At 44.5% G+C, this 26,506-nt stretch overlaps 1 protein-coding gene across 2 annotated transcripts in view; it reads right to left on the bottom strand.

Annotated features, from left to right (window-relative positions):
* The window catches only part of wu:fj29h11 (uncharacterized), a 120,199-nt gene extending 109,716 nt beyond the window's left edge, over positions 1-10,483 (bottom strand). For both annotated transcript variants that reach the window (XM_068003837.1, XM_068003838.1), the window contains exons 1-4: positions 10,266-10,483; positions 7,643-7,729; positions 4,900-5,229; positions 2,255-2,632 (exon numbers count right to left, since the gene is read on the bottom strand). In XM_068003837.1, coding sequence (XP_067859938.1) covers positions 2,255-2,632; positions 4,900-5,221 — 700 coding nt within the window. In that variant the 5' untranslated portion in view covers positions 5,222-5,229; positions 7,643-7,729; positions 10,266-10,483. The remainder of the gene's footprint in view (positions 1-2,254; positions 2,633-4,899; positions 5,230-7,642; positions 7,730-10,265) is intronic.
* Between the last annotated feature and the right edge of the window lie 16,023 nt (positions 10,484-26,506).

The following is a 26,506-nucleotide window of genomic DNA, read 5'->3' as shown; positions in this document are numbered from 1 at the left end:
CATTTATTGCCCATCCTTAATTGCCCCATGAGAAGGTGGTGGTGAGCCGCCTTCTTGAACCGCTGCAGTCCGCATGGTGAAGGTTCTCCCACAGTGCTGTTAGGAAGGGAGTTCCATGATTTTGACCCAGCGACGATGAAGGAACGGCAATATATTTCCAAGTCGGGATGGTGTGTGACTCGGAGGGGAACGTGCAGGTGGTGTTGTTCCCATGTGCCTGCTGCCCTTGTCCTTCTAGGTGGTAAAGGTCGCGGGTTTGGGAGGTGCTGTCGAAGAAGCCTTGGCGAGTTGCTGCAGTGCATCCTGTGGATGGCACACACTGCAGCCACGGTGCGCCGATGGTGAAGGGAGTGAATGATTAGGGTGGTGGATGGGGTGCCAATCATGCGGGCTACTTTGTCCTGGATGGTGTCGAGCTTCTTGAGTGTTGTTGGAGCTGCACTCATCCAGGCAAGTGGAGAGTATTCCATCACACTCCTGACTTGTGCCTTGTAGATGGTGGAAAGGTTTTGGGGAGTCAGGAGGTGAGTCACTCGCCGCAGAATACCCAGCCTCTGACCTGCTCTTGTAGCCACAGTATTTATATGGCTGGTCCAGTTAAGTTTCTGGTCAATGGTGACCCCCAGGATGTTGATGGTGGGGGATTCGGCGATGGTAATGCCGTTGAATGTCAACGGGAGGTGGTTAGACTCTCTCTTGTTGGAGATGGTCATTGCCTGGCACTTGTCTGGCACGAATATTACTTGCCACTTATCAGCCCTCGCCTGGATGTTGTCCAGGTCTTGCTGCATGCGGGCATGCACTGCTTCATTATCTGTGGGGTTGTGAATGGAACTGAACACTGTGCAATCATCAGCGAACATCCCCATTTCTGACCTTATGATGGAGGGAAGGTCATTGATGAAGCAGCTGAAGATGGTTGGGCCTAGGGAACTCCTGCAGCAATGTCCTGGGGCTGAGATGATTGGCCTCCAACAACCGCTACCATCTTCCTTTGTGCTAGATATGACTCCAGCCACTGGAGAGTTTTCCCCCTGATTCCCATTGATTTCAATTTTACTAGGGCTCCTTGGTGCCACACTCAGTCAAATGCTGCCTTGATGTCAAGGGCAGTCACTCTCACCTCACCTCTGGAATTCAGCTCTTTTGTCCATGTTTGAACCAAGGCTGTAATGGGGTCCAGAGCCGAGTGGTCCTGGCGGAACCCAAACTGAGCATCGGTGAGCAGGTTATTGGTGAGTAAGTGATGCTTGATAGCACTGTCGACGACACCTTCCATCACTTTGCTGATGATTGAGAGTAGACTGATGGGGCGGTAATTGGCCGGATTGGATTTGTCCTGCTTTTTGTGGCCAGGACATACCTGGGCAATTTTCCACATTGTCGGGTAGATGCCAGTGTTGTAGCTGTACTGGAACAGTTTGGCTAGAGGCGCGGCTAGTTCTGGAGCACAAGTCTTCAGCACTACAGCCGGGATATTGTCGGGGCCCATAGCCTTTGCTGTATCCAGTGCACTCAGCCATTTCTTGATATCATGTGGAGTGAATTGAATTGGCTGAAGATCGGCTTCTGTGATGGTGGGGAGGCCGAGATAGATCATCCACTCGGCACTTCTGGCTGAAGATGGTTGCAAACGCTTCAGCCTTGTCTTTTGCACTCACGTGCTGGACTCCGCCATCATTGGGGATGTTCACAGAGCCTCCTCCTCCCGTGTGTGTAGCAGTTTAGGATGTTTTGTGGTAAGGTGCTATACAAATACAAGTTCTTCCTTTCTTTAACACCACAATCAAATCCCAACTAAAGTAAAAGAAAGTACCTACATTTCTATAGCACCTTTCACAACCTCAGGACAAGCCAAAGTGCTTTACAGCCAATCAAGTACTTTTGAAGTGTAGTCACTGTTGTAATGTAGGGAAACGTGACAGCCGATTTTGCGCACAGCAAGATCCCACAAACAGCAACGTGATAATGGCCAGTTAATCTGTTTTGGTGGTGATGGTTGAGGGATAAATATTGGCTGGGACACCGGGGGGAACTAGTGCCATGGGATCTTTTACATGCACCCGAGAGGACAGATGAGGTCTTGATTTAACGTCTCATCCGAAAGACGGATATAAATATAAAGTAGTGTGGAATCCCCTCCTGGAGGCTGAGACACAAACTTGGGCTCCACAGCAGGCTGTGTTTGGCTCTAGTCTTAGACCCACACAACACTTGCAATCGTATATCAGAGGATGTAACTCGATTATATTACCTGCTGGCTGAGTTTCTGGACATCGTGGCTGCGACGGAGAGGGCGGATGGTTATAAATGGGGGTTCCTCTCGGAATCAAAGACTGAGTTTCGGACAAATCGGAAGAGGTATCTGGAATGTGAAGGCTTCTTTTTTCTGTTTCTGTCATTTTACAGAAAACTTTGGCTTTGATAGTTAACCCTTTCTCAGTGGGTATCAGGTCCAGAATGTCACTCATTGATTCCACCATGGTCTGTAACGTCTGGAATCTATAGTCTGATGCTTTCAATAACTTCCGATATTTTCTTTTATAAATCTTGCGTATGTTCTTTAAACAAATCCCTTCAGGGTAAAGACTGAACAGCTGCAGCAACTCTTCCTTCAATATCTCTTTCGGATCTGCTAAGCAAAAGAAAGATCTCTCTTCAGAAAGAAGTTAACCTGAACACCTGGTTTAAAACCTCTGTTTCACAAAGTTTTGAAAATAGTTTTATGCAAACTAATCATTTGAGTAGTAAAGGTCACTGCCTCACATTAAACAAGAAACAAAGCAGCCAATTTCCACAGACTGGAAGTTAGCCCCAAACCCCCTTATTCCTTCCTTATGATCCATGCACGTCCCCTCCTCGGACCCTCACACCATGCTCTGACCTCCAAAAACACTCTCGCCCTACAGCACCGATGGCTGATTTCCTGACGCATACAAAGACAGCAAAATCACACTCTTTACAATTGCCCACATTTTAATACTGCTTCTTTATCGTGCCATTTCAATTTCCCTTCTGCTCATTTTATTTTCCTCTAAAGGTTTTTCTTTCTCATCCTGAAGACAATGACTCCTCAGTGGGGGACAGCCGACTATTTCACTTTGAGGGTATCACAACAAAGCCCAATCCCGTGCCCAGCAGATGTCAGCACAGCTCACTTTCCAATAGTCGCTGGATAGAGATAGGAAGTGGAATCTTTGCCTGTTTTCCCCTCCCTAACCCAAGGGCACTAAAGGCAAACTGTAGCCCCTCTATCGTCTGTCTGTAAACTCTGTTAATTGTATCCATGCGATTTATATCAAGTAGTGTTAATTGTGGGCGGAGATTTGGCAGATGCAATACAATATTGGAAAATGTGAGGTTATGCACTTTGGCAGGAAAAATCGGAGAGCAAGTTATTATCTTAATGGCGAGAAACTGGAAAGTACTGCAGCACAAAGGGATCTGGGGGTCCTAGTGCAAGAAAATCAAAAAGTTAGTATGCAGGTGCAGCAGGTGATCAAGAAGGCCAATGGAATGTTGGCATTTATTGCTAGGGGGATAGAATATAAAAACAGGGAGGTATTGCTGCAGTTATATCAGGTATTGGTGAGACCGCACCTGGAATACTGCATACAGTTTTGGTGTCCATACTTAAGAAAAGACATACTTGCTCTCGAGGCAGTACAAAGAAGGTTCACTCGGTTAATCCCGGGGATGAGGGGGCGGACATATGAGGAGAGGTTGAGTAGATTGGGACTCTACTCATTGGAGTTCAGAAGAATGAGAGGCGATCTTATTGAAACATATAAGATTGTGAAGGGGCTTGATCGGGTGGATGCGGTAAGGATGTTCCCAAGGATGGGTGAAACTAGAACTAGGGGGCATAATCTTAGAATAAGGGGCTGCTCTTTCAAAACTGAGATGGGGAGAAACTTCTTCACTCAGAGGGTAGTAGGTCTGTGGAATTTGCTGCCCCAGGAAGCTGTGGAAGCTACATCATTAAATAAATTTAAAACAGAAATAGACAGTTTCCTGGAAGTAAAGGGAATTAGGGGTTACGGGGAGCGGGCAGGAAATTGGTCATGAATTTAGATTTGAGGTTAGGATCAGATCAGCCATGATCTTATTGAATGGCGGAGCAGGCTTGAGGGGCCGATTGGCCTACTCCTGCTCCTATTTTTTATGTTCTTATGTATTCAGGTGGTGTGGATCAATTGGGGCTCTCTTGTACCCATGTATAAGTGAGCTGATTTAGGGTGTGGTGTGCGTAATGTGGATCTCTGTGAATAAAGGCTTGGAAGCAACTGAAGACCAGGCTCTAGTATTCTATCGTTCACCACCGTGCTATCCAGCTTACAACAAACTCAACGCTGAATTGGGGATTGAATCAGTTTTCCTAGACCGGATGGCTCAGCTACTTCCTAGGTACATTTATTGAGGCGTCGGGGAAAGCAGCAAATTCTACCATAATCGTTGCACATTCACAAAGCGATTTGATTGGCCAGGAGGATCAACCTATTGGTGGACTAATTTGCTATGCCATATGGATTTATCCAGTTCTCCACTAGGATTTAGTCGCTGCCAAACTATCATTGGAGGAAAGGGAAATAATTCCATCCAATGAGCACTGTCTGGAGACAGAAAAGTCAACTCACCCGTCCTAATTTCCTTATCCTTCTCTGCCCTTCTCATACTCTAGACTCCCCCAGGTACCATTATTGGCAAAATACACCATGACCATTTGCAGCACATCTGGTCAGGCTCAAGTCGCCATCCCAATTTTCCTTTCCTTTGGGGGAAGTAGCTCCCTTACTAATGGCAAGGCAAAGATTAGGATCTCACATACTCAAATCCACACACTAACATCTACAGCACGAGATTATTATCGTTGCTAAATAAACAAGATTTGTTTCTCACCCTGATGCAGATCTGGAGTCTGCGTTTGGACTTGAGATGGGATGACCAGGGGCAACTTGTCCAAAGTGCCACTGGACAGACAGCTGTACTCTGCTGGCCCTGTCCCACCTGCTGGATTAATAATGAAGTTTTGTCCGTTATAATGCAGGCTGATCACATCCTTCATGTGCTCCAGCATGCTCGATACAGAGTGGAAACCATAATCTGACAGCTGCAACGGTCTCTTATACATCTCCAGGTAGAGACTGGACAGCTGAGATAACGGAAAGCCTTCAGGATGAGCATGGCACAGCGCAGACATTTGTTGCTGCAGCAAATCCATTTTATCAACTGCAAGGAAATCAAAGAACTTATTAGTCGAGTGTACTCAGTGAATTGGCCAAGTCAGGCATAGGATTCTCCCTCCCAGATCGATTTGATTAACACATTGCCATTTGGTCTCTAACTCTTGTATTCACATGTCTAGATATCCCGTCGCCAGAAAGGGTTGTGTACTTGGACAGTAACATGTTAATACAAAAGGGAAAAAAACTGCATCTTTTCTGATCTATTGGGGAATGTTTTTCAATTTTATATAGTATCTGAAGCCTCGTGGACACCCATTTCAGGTCTCTGCTCTCCTCCCAATCTGCTCCGGAAACATCAGTAGTACGAAGACTCAGGTCCACGATATGGGGTGTGGTCAAACAGACATATGATTAATGGGCTTCTTTATGCCACAGTGGCTTTGGGTTGTGACAAAGCCTTCATTTATTCTGTTTAATGTAAACTATACCAGTAAACTGGTAAATCAAGAGCCATCTTGAGTATCTCAGCACTGGAGGAACATAATGTATTCTCAACCCACCCGTGATATTTAAATGGCAATTCACCCATGCCCCTTCAGTCCCTCCTCCCAATGTTAAGCTGTAATCCTGTGTTCAAGAAGGCGGCTCACCACCACCTTCTCAAGGGCAATTAGGGATGGGCAATAAATGCCGGCCTCGCCAGCGACGCCCACATCCCATGAACGAATAAATAAAAAAAAAAATTCTCCATCCTAACTTATCTGGACCTGCCCAAGCCAGGGAAGAAAGAATTACTGGCAGTTAGATACTGAATTCCCAGAGTCAGGCCACTCTAGGTTAGCGTCCAGGCCAATCCAAAGTGCCATCAAAATCAATTCAGCTATTTTAGAACACGAGGACAACCTCCTAACCCACTGCCACTCAAAAGCAAAGCAGGGAACTGAAATCCTTACATTCCACAAAGCTGAAGTTACCGTAAAACTAGAGATCTCCCAATACTGTTGTTTTTGTTTAAAAAGACATGGAGGAACACTTTTAGCAGAACATAATCCTCCTAGTCTTTCCTTCTCCTTTAAAACATGATCATTTTTGAGCATTACAACATAATAAAAATTTGCATTTATATAGGGCCTTTAATATAGTTAAATGTCCCAAGGCGCTTCACAGAAATGTTATCAGACAAAATGTGACACCAAGCCACATGAGGAGATACTAGGAAAGGTTGGTCAAAGAGGCAGGTTTTAAGGAGTGTCTTAAAGGAGGAGAGAGAGGCGGAGAGGTTTAGGGAGGGAATTCCAGAGCTTAGGGCCCAGGCAGCTGAAGGCACGGCCGCCAATGGTGGAGCGAAGGAAATCGGGGATGTGCAAGAGGCCAGAATTGGAGAAGGTTCTGGGGGTAATAGCAGAAAATGTAGGTTTTGAGGATAATAGCAGAAAATGGCTAGAATAAGCATCGTGAGTAAATTAAGTCAGCCTAAATGAACACACGCAGCTGGGATTTCTGCTGACACAGGAGGAGACATCCTTGAGCAGTCCAGGGGAGATAAGTTAGAAACGCAGATATCCAGGCAGCTTATAGTTAATCACAATGCAAACTAAATTAAGGATAAACTAGATTAAGCTAACAAAATATGATTGTAATGAACCAACATGATTAACAGAAGGCAAGAAAGTTTAGGAGTAATGGGAAAATACTGAGGGAAAAAGAATGAGCTTAGCCCAGCAGGATGAAGGCAACCTTGAGACAAATGGATAAGAATACGGACCCCAGCAACAGTCTTAGATTCACCCCTTGAAAGTCAGGAATGTAGGGAGCCGTCAGGGGTGGCATGAGTTGTTTACTCGTGGATATAAAAGTTAGTCCATCCTCGTGGAATGAGGACAGCTTGGACTGAAGACTGAAGTCAAGTTCAGCTTGTACTAGTTTCATCTAACAGGCTGTCTGTTTGTAAATATATAGGCGTACATCATTTGCTTGCTTGCTGTAATTAATTTCTTAATAAAGTACAAAAGTTGCTGACTAGACTCTCAGACCTATTCATTAAAATACAAGATTAGCAGAAGCTAAAATCTTACTTCAATAGTAACTTTCAAAAGGGAATTGGATAAATACTTGAAGGGAAAAAATTTGCAGGGCTATGGGGAAAGAGCAGGGGAATGGGACTAATTGGATAGCTCTTTCAAAGAGCCAGCACAGGCACGATGGGCCAAATGGCCTCCTTCTGTGCTGCACCATATTATGATGCATACAGCAAGGCAAAAATGAACTCGAGAACCTTGTTACAAACATATTTATCCTGCTAAAGTGGGACAGCGCTTAAAGAATTGAAAACAGGCAGCTGGGTAAGTTTGAGTTCAATTATTTGAGGAACTGCCCGATATTTGGAGAAGACTCAGAAATGCAACAATGCAAGAGTCCTACTCATGCTGCCTCAAACTGTTGTTTAAACAACTTACCTGCCTACTGTCCGAGGCAACGGAATGTCTTCGCTGGAACAAAACTTAAATAAATGCCAGACACACTCAGCAAGTCAGGCACAGCATCTGTGGATAGAAGTGACAAGTTAACGATTCAGACACAACAAGGCTGCCAACACTCCAGGATTGTCCTGGAGTGTCCAGGAAATAAAGATTCATCTTCTGGGTCACCGTTACGAGCAACGCAGGAGAAAAATCACAGGGGCATTAAAAAAAGTGATTCCCCCCCCCCCCCCCCATTTTCTTTGCTTTAACACTTTTGTTTAGAAACATAGAAAATAGGAGCAAGAGTAGGCCATTCGGCCCTTCGGGCCTGCTCCGCCATTCAAAATGATCATGGCTGATCGTCTAACTCAGTACCCTGTTCCCGCTTTTTCCCCATATCCCTTGATCCCTTTAGCATTAAGAAATATATCGATCTCCTTCTTGAATACATCTAATGACTTGGCCTCCACTGCCTTCTGTGGTAGAGAATTCCACAGGTTCACCACCCTCTGAGTGAAGAAATTTCCCCTCATCACGGTTCTAAATGTCCTACCACCTCTCATTCTTCTAAACTCTAGTGAATATAATAATCTGCCTTTCTGTTTTTACAACCAAAGTGGATAACCTCACATTTATCCACGTTACACTGCATCTGCCATGTTCTTGCCCACTCACCCAACTTGTCTAAATCACATTGGAGCCTCTTTGCATCCCCCTCACAGCTCACATTCCAACCCAGCTTTGTGTCGTCTGCAAGCTTGGAAATGTTACATTTAGTTCCCTCATCCAAATCATTGATAGATATTGTGAATAGCCGGGGCTATTAGTTATAAAAATGCGAGATGGGGAAAAGGGCTGTTTGGCCGGGCGAGGCGGTTGGAGACAAGCAACGAAATCTCCAGGGATACGTCCAATCAGAGTTGGCAACCCGTGGCATAACTCTTCATCACCGCTAGAAGATATTACAGATTAACAGTTTATGTAAGGAGTCTTACAACACCAGGTTATAGTCCAACAGCTTTATTTGAAATCACAAGCTTTCGGAGCTTTTCTCCTGCGTCACCTGAGGAAGGAGCAAAGCTCCGAAAGCTTGTGATTTCAAATAAAGCTGTTGGACCATAACCTGGTGTTGTACGACTCCGTACGTTTGTCCACCCCAGTCCATCACCGGCATCTCCACATCCTAACAATTTATAAGTAACAGAGCGACGGGAACAGGGGAGGGAGAACACATACGCAAGAAAAAGTTCTGACGAGAGGTCATCGACCTGAAACATTAACTCCGTTTCCTTCTCCACAGATGCTGCCTGACTCGCTGAGCTTTTCCAGCATTTTCACAAGAAAAAGAATGAGCGATTAGGTGTGATTAGGCGGAGAACAGGACATGGTTAACTGACCGAAGGGATAATAGCACAAGACAAAAGGAGGCAATGATGAGAGAAATTAAGAGACATAAAAGGCAGATACAGAGGCCCAGAGAATGTGTGAATAGTTAAAGCAGGTCTGTCAAGTTGGAGAGGGGGTGCATGAAAACCTGGCCGAGCAGAGCAGGCTCCAGTGGTCCAGGTGTCTGTCGGGGTGCAGGTCACCCTGGCGGTGGTTTACTGATGGGGGGATCTCCATCCCAAGCACCAACCCGCTCCCTCGCCACAGAAGCACTAATACACCCATCATACCTTACAAGCATCTATTGTCAGAGATAAAATGGGAGCTTTGATTAAGGTCTGAAGTTGTAGAAGTCAATGTTTTTGGCCAGACGGCTGCAAAGTGTGGTCTATAGGACAGAGCAGTCATTGTGGGAGTGAGGGGGCTGAGGGTCATGGGTTAAAGTGACAAGCAACAGGGAGCTGAGGGTCATGCTTCAGACAGAAAGGACTGAAATCTCTTCCATGGATGGCTCCCAGCCCTTAAACACCCATCCTTTTCAGTGCAGTGAGAAACCCCAGCACACATCAAATAACTAAAAGCAGATCATATATTATTTTTTTGAAAGGCGTCGTCTAGTGACAAAGGCATTGTAAGGAGTCTCACAACACCAGGTTATAGTCCAACAGTTTTATTTGAAATATAAAAATCAAATAAAACTGTTGGGACTATAACCTGGTGTTGTGAGACTCCTTACATTTGTCCACCCCAGTCCATCACCGGCATCTCCACATCAAGGCATTGTCGATAGCCGTTTCTGACCCTAATGCTAACCACTGACCCTAACCCCACATAACCCCTAAAGCGTGCAATGTCAATAGTTAGTCAAGGTAATCTCATTTCTACTGCAAATCTCAGCTGGATTTTTTTTTTAAAAAAACACAACAAACCTGAGAATGTGCCTGGGCGGGTGAACACACTACAAACCAATATGGTAATGGGGAAGTAATCTCTTTAACATTTTAAACTACCACGAGCACTTGAAAATGGTCATTATAATAACAAAAGGCAAGCTTCTACATTGCAGAGTAAGAAAATAACCACTGCAATAAATCTCATCTATAGAACAAACACCAAGAGAAGTTTAAAATATTGGTGCATTTGACTAGTCCAAAAAAAAAAAACCCCCCCAAAAGAGAAATGAATAAATTCCGCGAGTTTAACTGAAAGAGACTAAGAAGAAATAACCCACCTGGGAGTTGATGTTGCGAATGCCCGCTGCCCGCTGCCCACTGCCCGCTGCCCACTGCCCACTGCCCGGCCCCTTTCCTCCTGCGCTTCTTGCCGGCCGCCAGCCCCGAGCTCCGGAGACCCGGGGAGCGCCCTCTCCCCTTTTCAAAGCTCGGGAGCGGGCCGGCTCCGCGGTCTGGCTCGGGTTACTGTGCCCAACACGGCCATCTGGGCCTAGCACCACGAGAAAGAAAGAGAAAGAGAAAGGGGGAAGGAGGAAGGAAGGGGAGGGAGGAGAGGCTCTCTGTTGAGAGGAGGGTCAAAGCCGCTGAGAGGGGGGGCAGACCTGGACATTGTCAGTCACTGGGAGGGACAAACCTTGGTTGTTTTTTTTTAACCAAAGGAATCTCTTGAGGCCATCAAAGTCTGCTTTATTTAAAAAAATAAAAAAAAGTCCTCTTTAGTGCCTCATGAGGTGCAGGCATTAATTATTTGTTCTGATGAAGAGTTACAACTGAGACATTAATCTGTCTCCTCTCCACAGATGTTGACTGGTAATGTTTGGAGTATTATCTTGCTATTAATTGCTAAGGTTCTTGATAAACTTTCATCAGCACCAGATCAATCTTCTCAAGATTCAAGCCGTGATACAATTCCTTGCACTTGTCCAGTTTTGGACTTGCCAAAAAAAAAGGTAGCAACTGGTAACAAAGAACCAACTCACATTTATGATGCTGCCGACCATGTCCTCAGCTCATCCTGAAATGCTTCGCAACAAATGAGTTATTTTTGAAGTGCAGTTGCTGTCTTTATAAACACAAAAAAAGAAAAACTGCAAATGCTGGAAATCTAAAGTAAAAAAGATAGCAATCTTGTTTTTTATTTATAAACATAACCTATTTTCATACCTGTCAAATGTCCCTGTTCAATCAAGACATCCCAACATTAAACAGCACTGTTGAAGAAAGTAATACTGGTACACAAGATTCCAAAGTCAGTAAAATCATTTAATTTACCAGTTCTACAACAAATAGTCTCCTGTCTATTTATTTAAGTCACTCTTAGAAATAAAACCAGCTCCATGTCATTAAATGGGTAATATGACCAGATTTTCCATAGCACAGACCTGCCAAATGTATGCCATAAGATCATAATAGGAGCAGGAGTAGGCCATTCGGCCCCTCGAGCCTGTTCCGCCATTCAATAAGATCATGGCTGACCTTCGACCTCACTCCACTTTTCTGCCCGATCCCCATATCCCTTGATTCTTCTAGAGTCCAAAAATCTATGTATCGATCTCAGCTTCGAATATACTCAACGACTCAGCATCCACAGCCCTCTGGGGTAGAGAATTACAAAGATTCACAACCCTCTGAATGAAGAAATTCCTCCTCAGTCTTAAATGGCCGACCCCTTATCCTGTGACTGTGCCCACTTGTTCTAGACTCTCCAGCCAGGGGAATCAATCTCTCAGCATCTACCCTGTCAAGCCCTCTCATAATCTTATAGGTTTCAATGAGATCACCTCTCATTCTTCTAAACTCCAGAGAGTATAAGCCCATTCTACTCAATCTCTCCTCATAGGACAACCCTCTCATCCCAGGAATCAATCTAGTGAACTTTTATTGCACCGCCTCCATGGCAAGTATATCCTTCCTTAGAAAAGGAGACCAAAACTGTGCACAGTACTCCAGGTGAGGCCTCACTAAAGCCTTGTACGATTTTAGTAAGATTTTTTTACTCTTGTACTCCAATCCTCTTGCAATAAAGGCCAACATGCCATTTGCTTTCCTAACTGCTTGCTGTACCTGCATGCTAACTTTGTGTTTCTTGTACGAGGATACCTAAATCCCTCTGAACATCAACATTTAATAGTTTCTCACCATTTAAAAAAATTCTGCTTTTCTATTCTTTCTACCAAAAAAGTCTTACTAAAATCTTGAAATCCATCGTGCAGGGAACCCCCAGTTTCTGTCGCGACACTACAGACTTACTACAAAAACCCAGTACCCGTGGGCCAGTTGAACCAGGAACACTTCTCACCACGATGGACGTCTCGGCACTCTACACCAGTATCCCCCACGATGACGGCATCGCTGCGACAGCATCAATACTCAACACCAACAACAGCCAATCTCCAGACGCCATCCTACAACTCATCCGCTTCATCCTGGATCACAATGTCTTCACCTTCAAGAACCAGTTCTTTACCCAAACACACGGAACAGCCATGGGGACCAAATTCGCACCCCAATACGCCAACATTTTCATGCACAAGTTCGAGCAGGACTTCTTCACTGCACAGGACCTCCAACCAACACTATACACCAGATACATCGACGACATTTTCTTTCTATGGACCCACGGCGAGGAATCACTAAAGAGACTACACGATAACATCAACAAGTTCCATCCCACCATCAAGCTCACCATGGACTACTCCTCAGAATCAGTTTCTTTCTTAGACACACGAATTTCCATCAAAGACGGGCACCTCAGCACCTCACTCTACCGCAAGCCCACGGACAACCTCATGATGCTCCACTTTTCCAGCTTCCACCCTAACCACGTCAAAGAGGCCATCCCCTATGAACAGGCCCTGCAAATACACAGGGTCTGCTCAGATGAGGAGGAACGCAATGGACACCTACAGACGCTGAAAGACGCCCTCGTAAGAACGGGATATGACGCTCGACTCATCGATCGACAGTTCCGACGGGCCACAGCGAAAAATCGCATAGACCTCCTCAGAAGACTAACACGGGACGCAACCAACAGAGTACCCTTCGTCGTCCAGTACTTCCCCGGAGCGGAGAAACTACGCCATGTTCTCCGCAGCCTTCAACATGTCATCAATGACGACGAACACCTCGCTATGGCCATCCCCACACCTCCACTACTCGCCTTTAAACAGCCACCCAACCTCAAACAGACCATCGTTCGCAGCAAATTACCCAGCCTTCAGGAGAACAGCGTCCACGACACCACACAACCCTGCCACGGTAACCTCTGCAAGACATGCCAGATCATCGACACAGATACCACCATCACACGAGAGCACACCACCCACCGGGTGCATGGTTCATACTCCTGTGACTCGGCCAACGTTGTCTACCTCATACGTTGCAGGAAAGGATGCCCCAGAGCATGGTACGTTGGCGAGACCATGCAGACGCTGCGACAACGGATGAACGGACACCGCGCAACAATCGCCAAACAGGAGGGTTCCCTCCCAGTCGGGGAACACTTCAGCAGTCAAGGACATTCAGCCACCGACCTTCAGGTAAGCATACTCCAAGGCGGCCTTCGAGACACACGACAACGCAAAATCGTCGAGCAGAAATTGATAGCCAAGTTCCGCACCCATGAGGACGGCCTCAACCGGGATCTTGGGTTCATGTCACGCTACACGTAACCCCACCAGCGAACAAATGTTATCTTTTTAATATAACGGGTCATTTGCTGTCTTTCTCTTCCTTCCGGATGTTTCTATGTTTCTGCCTCTCTCTGTTTTTTTTTTGGTTATTTGTATATTCGGTGGCCTTGTAGGTAACACCTCTCTGTCTGCACACTGTGATTGCCTTGGCAACGGGCAGTTGGAAAGACTATCTGTGATCACCAGGTATTGTTCTGTGATTTATAAATGCGAAGGGTTCGAGGATTTCATTTCCATAACATTCACCTGAGGAAGGAGGAAGCCTCCGAAAGCTTGTGAATTTCAAATAAAATTGTTGGACTATAACTTGGTGTTGTAAAATTGTTTACAATTGTCAACCCCAGTCCATCACCGGCATCTCCACACCATCCTACCAAAGTGAATAACCTCACATTTCCCCACATTATACTCCATCTGCCACCTTCTTGCCCACTCACTTAACCTATCGATATCCCTTTGCAGACTCTTCGTGTCCTCCTCACAGCTTACTTTCCCACCTCGCTTTGTGTCGTCAGCAAACTTAGATACATTACACTCGGTCCCTTCATCTAAGTCATTAATGTAGATTGTAAATAGCTGAGGCCCAAGCACCAATCCCTGTGGCACCCCACTAGTTACAGCCTGCCAACCTGAAAATGACCCGTTTATTCCTACTCTCTGTTTTCTGTCCGTTAACCAATCCTCTATCCATGCTAATATATTACCCCCAACCCCATGAGCGCTTATCTTGTGTAACAGCCTTTTATATGGCACCTTATCGAATGCCATTTGAACATCCAAATATACTGGTTTCCCTTTATCGACCCTGCTAGTTAAATCCTCAAAAAATGAATAAATTTGTCAAACATGATTTCCCTTTTATAAAACCATGTTAACTCTGCCTAATCATATTATGATTTTCTAAGTGCCCTGTTACCACTTCCTTAATAATGGATTCCAGCATTTTGCCAATGATTGATCTTTGGCTATCTGGTCTGCAGTTCCCTGTTTTCTCTCTCCCTCCTTTCTTAAATAGCGGGGTTACATTTCCTGTCTTCCAATTCGCTGGGACTGCTCTGGAATCTAGGGAATTCTGGAAAATCACAACCAATGCATCCACTATCTCTGCAGCCACCCCTTTTCGAACCCTCGGATGAAAGCCGTCAGGTCCAGGGGATTTGTCGGCTTTTAGTCCCATTAGTTTCTCAAGTACTTTTTCTCTACTGATATTAATTGCTTTAAGTTCCTCACTCTCATTAGACCCTTGGTTCCCCACTATTTCTGGTATGTATTTTGTGTCTTCTACAGTGAAGACAGATACAAAATATTTATTTAATGTCGGCCATTTCCTGATTCCCCATTATAATTTCTTCTGCCTCAGCCTCGAAGGGACCAGCGTTTACTTTTGCTAATCTCTTCCTTGTAGAAGCTCTTATAGTCTGTTTTTATATTTCTGGCAAGTTTACTTTCATAGTCTATTTTCTTCCATTTTGTCAATTTTTAAAAATTCGTTCATGGGATGTGGGCGTCGCTGGCGAGGCCGGCATTTATTGCCCATCCCTAATTGCCCTTGAGAAGGTGGTGGTGAGCCGCCTTCTTGAACCGCTGCAGTCCGTGTGGTGAAGGTTCTCCCACAGTGCTGTTAGGAAGGGAGTTCCAGGATTTTGACCCAGCGACGATGAAGGAACGGCGATATATTTCCAAGTCGGGATGGTGTGTGACTTGCAGGGGAAAGTGCAGGTCGTGTTGTTCCCATGTACCTGCTGCCCTTGTCCTTCTAGGTGGTAGAGGTCGCGGGTTTGGGAGCTGCTGTCGAAGAAGCCTTGGCAAGTTGCTGCATTGCATCCTGTGGCCCAGTGGATGGTACACACTGCAGCCACAGTGCGCCGGTGGTGAAGGGAGTGAATGTTTAAGGTGGTGGATGGGGCGCCAATCAAGCGGGCTGCTTTGTCCTGGATGGTGTCGAGCTTCTTGAGTGTTGTTGGAGCTGCACTCATCCAGGCAAGTGGAGAGTATTCCATCACACTCCTGACTTGTACCTTGTAGATGGCGGAAAGGCTTTGGGAAGTCAAGAGGTGAGTCACTTGCCACAGAATACCCAGCCTCTGACCTGCTCTTGTAGCCACAGTATTTATGTGGCTGGTCCAGTTAAGTTTCTGGTCAATGGTGACCCCCAGGATGTTGATGGTGGGGGATTTGGCGATGGTAATGCCGTTGAATGTCAAGGGGAGGTGGTTAGACTCTCTCTTGTTGGAGATGGTCATGCCTGGCAGTTGTCTGGCGTGAATGTTACTTGCCAGTTATCAGCCCAAGCCTGGATGTTGTCCAGGTCTTGCTGCATGCAGGCACGGAATGCTTCATTATCTGAGGGGTTGCGAATGGAACTGAACACTGTGCAATCATCAGCAAACATCCCCATTTCTGACCTTATGATGGAGGGAAGGTCATTGATGAAGCAGCTGAAATGGTTGGGCCTAGGACACTGCCCTGAGGAGCTCCTGCAACAATGTCCTGGGGCTGAGATGATTGGCCTCCAACAACCACTACCATCTTCCTTTGTGCTAGGTATGACTCCAGTCACTGGAGAGTTTTCCCCCTGATTCCCATTGACTTCAATTTTACTAAGGCTCCTTGGTGCCACACTCGGTCAAATGCTGCCTTGATGTCAAGGACAGTCACTCTCACGTCACCTCTGGAATTCAGCTCTTTTGTCCATGTTTGGACCAAGGCTGTAATGAGGTCTGGAGCCGAGTGGTCCTGGAGGAACCCAAACTGAGCATCGGTGAGCAGGTTATTGGTGAGTAAGTGCCGCTTGATAGCACTGTCAACGACACCTTCCATCACTTTGCTGATGATTGAGAGTAGTTTGATGGGGTGATAATTAGCCGGATTGGATTTGTCCTGTTTTTTGTGGACAGGATGAACCTGGGCATTTTTCCACATTGTTGGGTAGATGCCAGTGTTGTAGCTGTACTGGAATAGTTTGGCTAGAGGCGCGGCTAGTTCTGGAACACAAGTCTTCAGCACTACAGCTGGGGTATTGTCGGGGCCCATAGCCTTTGTTGTATCCAGTGCACTCAGCCGTTTCTTGATATCACGTGGTGTGAATCGAATTAGCTGAAGACTGGCTTCTGTGATGGTGGGGATATCGGGAGGAGGCCGAGATGGATCATCCACTTGGCACTTCTGGTTGAAAATGGTTGCAAACGCTTCAGCCTTGTCTTTTGCACTCACGTGCTGGACTTCGCCATCATTGAAGCTGGGGATGTTTACAGAGCCTCCTCCTCCCGTTAGTTGTTTAATTGTCCACCACCATTCACGACTGGATGTGGCAGGACTGCAGAGCTTTGATCTGATCCGTTGGTTGTGGAATCGCTTAGCTCTGTCTATAGCATGTTGCTTCCGCTGTTTAGCATGCATGTCGTCCTGAGTTGTAGTTTCACCAGGTTGGCACCTCATTTTTAGGTACGCCTGGTGCTGCTCCTGGCATGCTGTTCTACACTCCTCATTGAACCAGGGATGATCCCCTGGCTTGTTGGTAATGGTAGAGTGAGGAATATGCCGGGCCATGAGGTTACAGATTGTGGTGGAACACAATTCTGCTGCTGCTGATGGCCCACAGCTCCTCATGGATGCCCAGTTTTGAGCTGCTAGATCTGTTCTGAATCTATCCCATTTAGCACAGTGGTAGTGCCACACAACACGTTGGATGGTGTCATAGGAACAGGAGTAGGCCATTGAACCCCTCGTGTCTGCTCCGCCATTTGATAAGATCATGGCTGATCTGTGATCTAACTCCATTTACCTGCCTTTGGCCCATATCCCTTAATACCTTTGGTTGGCAAAAAGCTATCTATGGCAGATTTAAAATTAGCAATTGAGCTAGCATCAATTGCCGTTTGCGGAAGAGAGTTCCAAACTTCTACTACCCTTTGTGTGTAGAAATGTTTTCTAATCTCACTCCTGAAAGGTCTGGCTCTAATTTTTAGACTGTGTCCCCTACTCCTAGAATCCCCAACCAGCGGAAATAGTTTCTCTCTATCCACCCTATCCGTTCCCCTTAATATCTTATAAACTTCGATCAGATCAACCCTTAACCTTCGAAACTCCAGAGAATACAACCCCAATTTGTGTAATCTCTCCTCGTAACTTAACCCTTGAAGTCCGGGTATCATTCTAGTAAACCTACGCTGCACTGCCTCCAAGGCCAATAAAAAGGAAGAGGGTAGCTAAAGTAAACATTGGTCCCTTAGAGGATGAGACTGGGGAAATAATAATGGAAAACAAGGAAATGGCAGAGGAATTGAACAGATATTTTGTATCTGTCTTCACAGTAGAATTGTAAACAATTTTACAACACCAAGTTATAGTCCAGCAATTTTATTTTAAATTCACAAGCTTTCGGAGGCTACCTCCTTCGTCAGGTGAACGATGTGAAAATCTGACGAAGGAGGTAGCCTCCGAAAGCTTGTGAATTTAAAATAAAATTGCTGGACTATAACTTGGTGTTGTAAAATTGTTTACAATTGTCAACCCCAGTCCATCACCGGCATCTCCACATCTTCACAGTAGAAGACACTAATAATATACCAATAATAGTCGAAAAACAGGGGGCAAAGGGGAGGGATGAACTAAAAACAGTCACTATCACGAGAGAAAACGTACTAGGTAAACTAATGGGTCTAAAGGCTGACAAGTCCCCTGGACCTGATGGCTTGCATCCGAGGGTCTTAAAGGAAGTGGCTATAGAGATAGTGGATGCATTGGTTGTAATCTTCCAGAATTCACTAGATTCTGGAAAGGTCCCAGCGGATTGGAAAACAGCAAACGTAACACCCCTATTCAAGAAAGGAGTGAGACAGAAAGCAGGTAACTATAGACCAGTTAGCCTAACATCTGTCATTGGGAAAATGCTAGAATCCATTATTAAGGAAGTAGTAGCAGGACATTTGGAGACTCATAATACAATCAAGGAGAGTCAACATGGTTTTATGAAGGAGAAATCATGTCTGACAAATTTATTAGAGTTCTTTGAAGAAATAACGGGCAGGGTGGATAAAGGGGAACCGATGGATGCAGTATATTTGGATTTCCAAAAGGCATTCGATAAGGTGCCACATAAAAGATTACTACATAAGATAAGAGCTCATGGTGTTGGGGGTAATATACTGGCATGGATAGAGGATTGGCTAACTAACAGAAAACAAAGAGTCGGGATAAAAGGGTCATTTTCAAAATGGCAATCTGTAACTAGTGGGGTGCCGCAGGGCTCAGTGCTGGGGCCTCAACTATTTACAATATATATCAATGACTTGGATGAAGGAACAGAGTGTCTTGTGGCTAAATTTGCTGATGATACAAAGATAGGTGGAAAAGCAAGTTGCGATGAGGACACAAAGTGTCGGCAAAGGGATATTGACAGGTTAAGCGAATGGGCAAAAATTTGGCAGATGGAATATAATGTGGGAAAATGTGAAGTCATCCACTTTGGGAGGAAAAATAAAAAAGCAAAATATTATTTGAATGGAGAAATACTACAAAATGCTGCAGTACAGAGGGATCTGGGTGTCCTCGTACATGAAACACAAAAAATCAACATACAGGTGCAGCAGGTAATCCAGAAGGCAAAAGGAATATTGGCCTTTATTTCTACAGGGATGGAGTATAAAAGCAGGGAAGTCATGCTACAACTGTACAGGGTGCTGGTGAGACCACACCTGGAGTACTGCGTACAGTTCTGGTGCCCTTATTTAAGGAAGGACATATTTGCATTAGAGGCAGTTCAGAGAAGGTTCACTAGGTTGATTCCGGGTATGGAAGGGTTGTCTTATGAGGAAAGATTGAACAGGTTGGGTCTATACTCATTGGAGTTTAGAAGAATGAGAGGAAACCTTATTGAAACATACAAGATTCTGAGGGGACTCGATCGGGTAGATGCTGAGAGGATGTTAACCCTCATGGGGGAATGTAAAACCAGGGGGCATAGTCTCAGAATAAGGGGTCGGCCATTTAAGACGGAAATGAGGAGAAATTTATTCTCCCAGAGGGTCGTGAATCTTTGGAATTCTTTACCCCAAAAAGCTGTGGAGGCTGAGTCATTGAATACATTCAAGGCTGAGTTAGACTAATTTTTGATCAGCAAGGGAGTCAAAGGATATGGGGAAAAGGCGGGAAAGTGGAGTTGAGGTAAAAATCAGATCAGCCATGATCTCATTAAATGGTGGAGCAGGCTCGAGGGGCCAAATGGCCTACTCCTGCTCCTATCTCTTTTGGTCTTATGTCCTTCTGAAGGTGCGGTGCCCAGAACTGCTCACAGTACTCCAGGTGCAGTCTAACCAGGGTTTTGTATAGCTGCAGCATAACCTCTGCCCCCTTGTACTCTAGTCCTCTAGATTTAAAGGCCAGCATTCCATTAGCCTTATTGATTATTTTCTGCACCTGTTCATGACACTTCAATGATCTATGTACCTGAACCCCTAGGTCCCTTTGGACTTTTTACCATTCAGAAAGTACCCTGTTCTATCCTTTTTTGATCCAAAGTGGATGACCTCACATTTGCCTACATTGAATTCCATTTGCCACAGTTTTGCCAATTCACCTAATCTATCAATATCGCTTTGTAATTTTATGTTTTCATCTACACAGCTTACAATGCCACCAATCTTTGTGTCATTGGCAAACTTAGATATGAGACTTTCTATGCCTTCATCTAAGTCGTTAATAAATATTGTGAATAATTGAGGCTCCAAGACAGATCCCTGCGGGACTCCACTAGTCACATCCTGCCAATGGGAGTACCTACCCATTATCCCTACTCTCTGTCACCTTTTGCTCAGCCAACTTCCTAACCAAGTCCGTACTTTTTCCTCGATTCCGTGGGCGTCTATCTTAGCTAACAGTCTCTTATGTGGGACTTTATCAAATGCCTTCTGGAAGTCCATATAAATAACATCCATTGACATTCCCCTGTCCACTACTTTAGTCACCTCTTCAAAAAATTTAATCAGGTTTGTCAGGCATGACCTACCTTTCACAAATCCATGCTGGCTCTCTCTGATTAAGTGAAAATTTTCGAGGTGTTCAGTCACCCTATCCTTAATTATAGACTCCAGCATTTTCCCCACAACAGATGTTAGGCTAACTGGTCTATAATTCCCCGGTTTCCCTCTCTCTCCTTTCTTAAAAAGCGGAGTGACATGTCCAATTTTCCAATCTAGAGGGACAGTTCCTGAATCTAGAGAACTTTGAAAGATTATAGTTAAGGCATTTGCAATGTGCTCACCTACTTCCTTTAAAACCCTTGGATGGAAACCATCTGGTCCTGGGGATTTGTCACTCTTTAGTGCTATTATTTTATTCATTATTGTTGTTTTACTTATGGTTAATTTTATTGAGTCCCTGTCCCCGATTCAATATTAGTTTTTTTGGGATTTCCGGCATGCTATCCTCTTTTTCAACTGTAAATACTGACGCAAAGTAATTGTTCAACATGTCCGCCATTTCCCCATTGTCAATGACAATATCCCCACTTTCAGTTTTTAAGGGGCTCCTGACCACCCTCTTTTTCCTAATATAACTATAAAAGTTCTTCGTATTGGTTTTGATATGCCTTGCAAGTTTCTTTTCATTATCTCTTTTTGTAGCTCTTACTATCTGTTTTGTGACCCATTGTTGATCTTTATATCTTTCCCATTCGCCAGGATCTGTGCCATTTTTTGCCTTTTCGTATGCCCTTTCCTTATATCTTATACTGTCCCTTACCTCTTTAGTTGTCCATGGCTGTTTTTTTTTGGCAAGTAGTGTCCTCAGTGCGAAGACGGGACTTCATCTCCACGAGGACTGTGCGGTGGTCACTCCTACCAATACTGTCAGGACAGATGCATCTACGACAGGTAGATCGGTGAGGACGAGGTCAAGTAGGTTTTTCCCTCGTGTTGGTTTGCTCACCACCTGCTGCAGGCCCAGTCTGGCAGCTATGTCCTTCGGGACTCGGCCAGCTCGGTCAGTAGTGGTGCTACCGAGCCACTCTTGGTGATGGACATTGAAGTCCCCCACCCAGAGTACATTCTATGCCCTTGCTACCCTCAGTGCTTCCTCCAAGTGGTGCTCAACATGGAGGAGGACTGATTCATCAGCTGAGGGAGGACGGTAGGTGGTAAATAGCAGGAGGTTTCCTTGCCCATGTTTGATCTGATGCCATGAGATTTCATGGGGTCCAGAGTCAATGTTAAGGACTCCCAGCGCCACTCCCTCCTGACTGTATATCACTGTACCGCCACCTCTGGTCGGTCTGTCCTGCTGGTGAGACAGGACATACCCAGGGATGGTGATGGAAGAGTCTGGGACGTTGGCTGAAAGATATGATTCTGTGAGTATGGCTATGTCAGGCTGTTGCTTGACTAGTCTGTGGGACAGCTCTCCCAATTTTGACACAAGTCCCCAGATGTTTGTGAGGAGGGCTTTGCAGGGTCGACTGGGCTTGGTTTGCCTTTGTCGTGTCCGGTGCCCAGTGGTCCGATGCCTGGTGGTCCGTCCGGTTTTGGTCATCCTTGCTGGTTTCTAAAACTCTCCCAATCCTCAGGCTAACTACTCTTCCTGGCAACATTATCGGCCTCTTCTTTTAATCTAATACTATCCTTAATTTCTTTTGTTAGTCACGGATGAATCACTTTTCCCGTGGAGTTTTTATTTCTCAATGGAATGTATATTTGTTGAGAATATTGAAATATTTCTTTAAATGTTTGCCATTGCTTATCAACCATCATACCCCTTAATCTAGTTTCCCAATCCATCTTAGCCAGCTCGCCCCTCATACCTATGTAATTGGCTTTGTTTAAGTTTAAGACTTTAGTTTCTGACTTAACTACATCACTCTCAAACTCAATGTGAAATTCTATCATATTATGATCACTCTTCCCCAGAGGATCCTTTACTGAGAGATTACTAATTAACCCTGTCTCATTACACAATACAAGATCTATAATAGCCTGTTCCCTGGTTGGTTCAAAGACGTATTGCTCTGACACTCCAAGGTTTGGATCGAACGCTGCTTATTATGAAAGCATGCACTTATATATTCAGGATTTGTTGAAGAGGCGCAAACAACTGCTGCTGAAGCTCCCCAATCTTCAACTGGTGGACATTATTGTTCAATGGGGTATGGTGTGTGCCCATGCTACGATCGGGGGGATACCAGCAGTACACTCATGTTGCACGGTGAGAATTGTGCTACTTAGCATGTGGATAATCAGGCGTTCCTGGTACCTGCTGTCCAACTAGCAAGGATTCAAGTAGCAATTATCCCCTTTCGGGAAAGGCAAGTGCGGTGCCTTTGTGTCAAGTAGCTCCAAGATGGCAATAGGAAGTTGGAACTGGGTTGGTCCTTTGTGGCAGACTTGGTAATACAATACTGAGACCGGCAGGTCTAAAATACTCCAGGGCACTGTTGATGGTTGAAATATAGAAACAAAGAAACACAGATAATAGGAGCAGGAGTAGGCCATTCGGCCCTTCGAGCCTGCTCCGCCAATCAATATGATCATGGCTGATCCTCTATCTCAATACCATATTCCCGCTCTCTCCCCATACCCCTTGATGCCCTTTGTGTCTAGAAATCTATCCAGCTCCTTCTTAAATATATTCAGTGACTTGGCCTCCGCAGCCTCCTGTGGTAGAGAATTCCACAGGTTCACCACCCTCTGAGTGAAGAAATTTCTCCTCATCTCAGTCATAAATGTCCTACCCCATATCCTGAGACTGTGACCCCTCGTTCTGGACCCCCCCCCAGCCAGGGGAAACATCCTCCCTGCATCCAGTCTGTCTAGCCCTGTTAGAATTTTATATGTTTCAATGAGATCCCCTCTCATTCTTCTAAACTCGAGTGAATACAGGCCGAGTCGACCCAATCTCTCCTCTTACGACAGTCCTGCCATCCCAGGAATCAGTCTGGTGAACCTTCGTTGCACTCCCTCTATGGCAAGTATATCCTTTCTTAGGTAAGGAGACCAAAACTGCACACAATACTCCAGGTGTGGTCTCATCAAGGCCCTGTATAACTGCAGTAAGACATCCTTGCTCCTGTACTCAAATCCTCTTGCAATGAAGACCAACATACCATTTGCCTTCCTAACTGCTTGCTGCACCTGCATGTTTGCTTTCAGTGACTGGTGTACAAGGACCCCCAGGTCCCTTTGTACATCAACATTTCCCAATCTATCACCATTTAAATAATAGTCTGCCTTTCTGTTTTTCCTTCCGAAGTGGATAACTTCACATTTATCCACATTATACTGCATCTGCCATGTATTTGCCCACTCACTCAACTTGTCTAAATCGTCTCAAAGCCTCTTTGCATCCTGCTCACGACTCTCGATCCCACCTAGTTTTGTGTCGTCAGCAAACTTGGAAATATTACATTTGGTTCCCTCATCCAAATCATTGATATATATTGTGAATAGCTGGGGCCCAAGCACTGATCCCTGTGGTACCCCACTAGTCACTGCCTGCCACCCCGAAAAAGACCCATTTATTCCTACTCTCTCTTTCCTGTCTGTTGATCAATTTTCAATCTGGCGAATACACAGAAATAGCAGGAAGAGGTCAGTGGTCGAATATCACTGAGGGAATAACTTGTAAGCGGTAGGTCAGTGGTTAATATCACTGAGGGTAGTCAGGGTTTAAGTTCCTGATGATTGGATATAAACAGGAACTATTGATAAAACTTAGATGCCGCCAAAAAAAGGCTCAGGAATTAATTTGGAAAAATAACAGAGGTACCACAGCCAAAGAACTAATTGCTTTATGGAGACAGTACTGTAAAAAAAAATATGGATAGAATTAAGTGACTAGACAAATGTTTAAAAGACAGAGACCCGAAAAAGAAAGGTTCTGTTGTTTAAGTGTACTGTCCCTTTAAAAAGCCTGTCTTGATCAGTGTTTTTTTTGTCGGTGTTGTGGGCCACGCCCCCTTCTTACTGTGTCTTACGTGTTTTCTTCCTTTGTGTAATGTATCTGTCTTGTCGTGTGTTTAATTCTGATACTGCTGAATTAAAATTGGAGTTATTGAGGTTAAGTGACCTATTAAATTCTGGTTCTTATAAAGTGTGGGCATGTTAAATTCCAGAGATGGGATCTTCAAAAAAATTGGCATTTTGAATGTTTATTTTGTGATTGGCTGTGGTTTAAAAAGAGGTTAAAAATTAACGGGATAGATTAAAAAAACTATCAGGATCATTGTGATAGGAAAAGTCGGAAAGCTGGAACAGCTCGGAGCGTTGATTATAATCACACCCACTAAAAGTATGTGAAAAAATAGTGTGCAAAAATATAGTATAAAGCAATCCACAAATGTGAGAAGTAAAAAATCAGTCAAACCTGTGTGAAGTGAAATTTTGAAGGTGGGAACTTAATCTCAAAAGGGAGAAGGATCAAGTTACTCCGACCACAAGAGCAAGTTAATATTAACCCCTTCCATCCCAAGAAGCTAGACTGTCATGCCAAGAGCAGTTCAAACAGATAGAAATGACCCAGTCGGTTGAGAACTGTCTGAGGCTAACCATTACACAGGTGAACATGAGGTAACAATTGGTATAGGTTATATTAGTAAAATTGTCCCAATTACTCGGAAATGCCAAAGGCTACAATTGACTGAGATATAAGTTTTCACGCTACAGTGAAAAATTGATAAGAAAGGAATGTAAAACAAATCATATGAAAAGGAAGCATAGGTTAGACAATTGGACGTCCATTACTTGAGCTATGTACTGACACAGGGTACTAAACGCCTATCAGTTTTACCCCGCCACAGTATGATAAGGAAGTTTTGACAAGTTCTGGGGCTATTCAATTTTATTTGAAATTAATAGTAGAATACAAGATCTGACCAAAGAGGGGAGACCTTCCCTGACAAATTATATAACTCGCATTGAGAATGCTAAGAAAACTCAACAATTAGATCAACACCTCCTAACTCAAGTGTTAAAACAAAGAGCGACATGGAATGAAGGTGGACATCGTAAAAAGAGATAGGCAAATATGGAGACGTAAAGATCTGTGATAAGTGATATAGCAACTGCCTTTGCCTCAGTTGTTAACACCATTGATTTGACAACATTAGATCAAAAGGTCAGAGATTTAGGGTCTTGCATTAAAGATATATTAAAAGATAAATGAAAATACAGATAAGGAATTGTCTGAGGATCAAATGCTGACCATATATTTGCAAAGGATAGCTACAGTGCTAGAAACACATGCCCAAACCATTAATAAATTTAATAAAAGAGGAATATAACGTATCTTAGCAGGCGGCTGCTAATGATATCTGCTTAATGTGGTTACATCTTGAAAACACAGAGATTAGGACTTGGAGTTAGAAATTCCAGTCTGCAGCCCTGCGTGGGAGAGACGGTGTTTATTTCAGACAGGCTGCGTGCTTCAGAGCGAGAGCAAGAATGGAACTAGGCAATTTCTCTCTCCTGTTTTGTTTTCTAAATTTGTTTCGGGTATAGGGATTATTCCTTTGGATAAATAAATAATAAATGAAGATTTGACAAATTAATCACGTGGGCTCTCAAGAAGAGCCGCAATGGATTTTCTGTGTTTCTTTTAAAACAGGTGACCCTGGTTTTTTTTTGGACCACGTGAGTGTTGATGGTGCAGGATTACCAAGAGTAGTTACAAAGTTACGGTGCAACCTTTGCTGGAGAAATTTGGTGCAGGAAACGATCCAGTGGTGTTAAAGATTTAAGACTTTAGCTGCAGACATCAGCGGATACCAAATGTCACAGCGTGGTGATATCAACCTGATTCTCTTCTTTTGAAAACATTTTGATTTGTTTTGTTTTAACCTA

The sequence above is a fragment of the Heptranchias perlo genome, chromosome 23 (assembly GCF_035084215.1).
Source record: "Heptranchias perlo isolate sHepPer1 chromosome 23, sHepPer1.hap1, whole genome shotgun sequence".
NCBI lineage: Eukaryota > Metazoa > Chordata > Chondrichthyes > Hexanchiformes > Hexanchidae > Heptranchias > Heptranchias perlo.
Note: the sequence above shows the minus strand (reverse complement) of the source record. Positions and strands in the feature narration are given on the sequence as shown.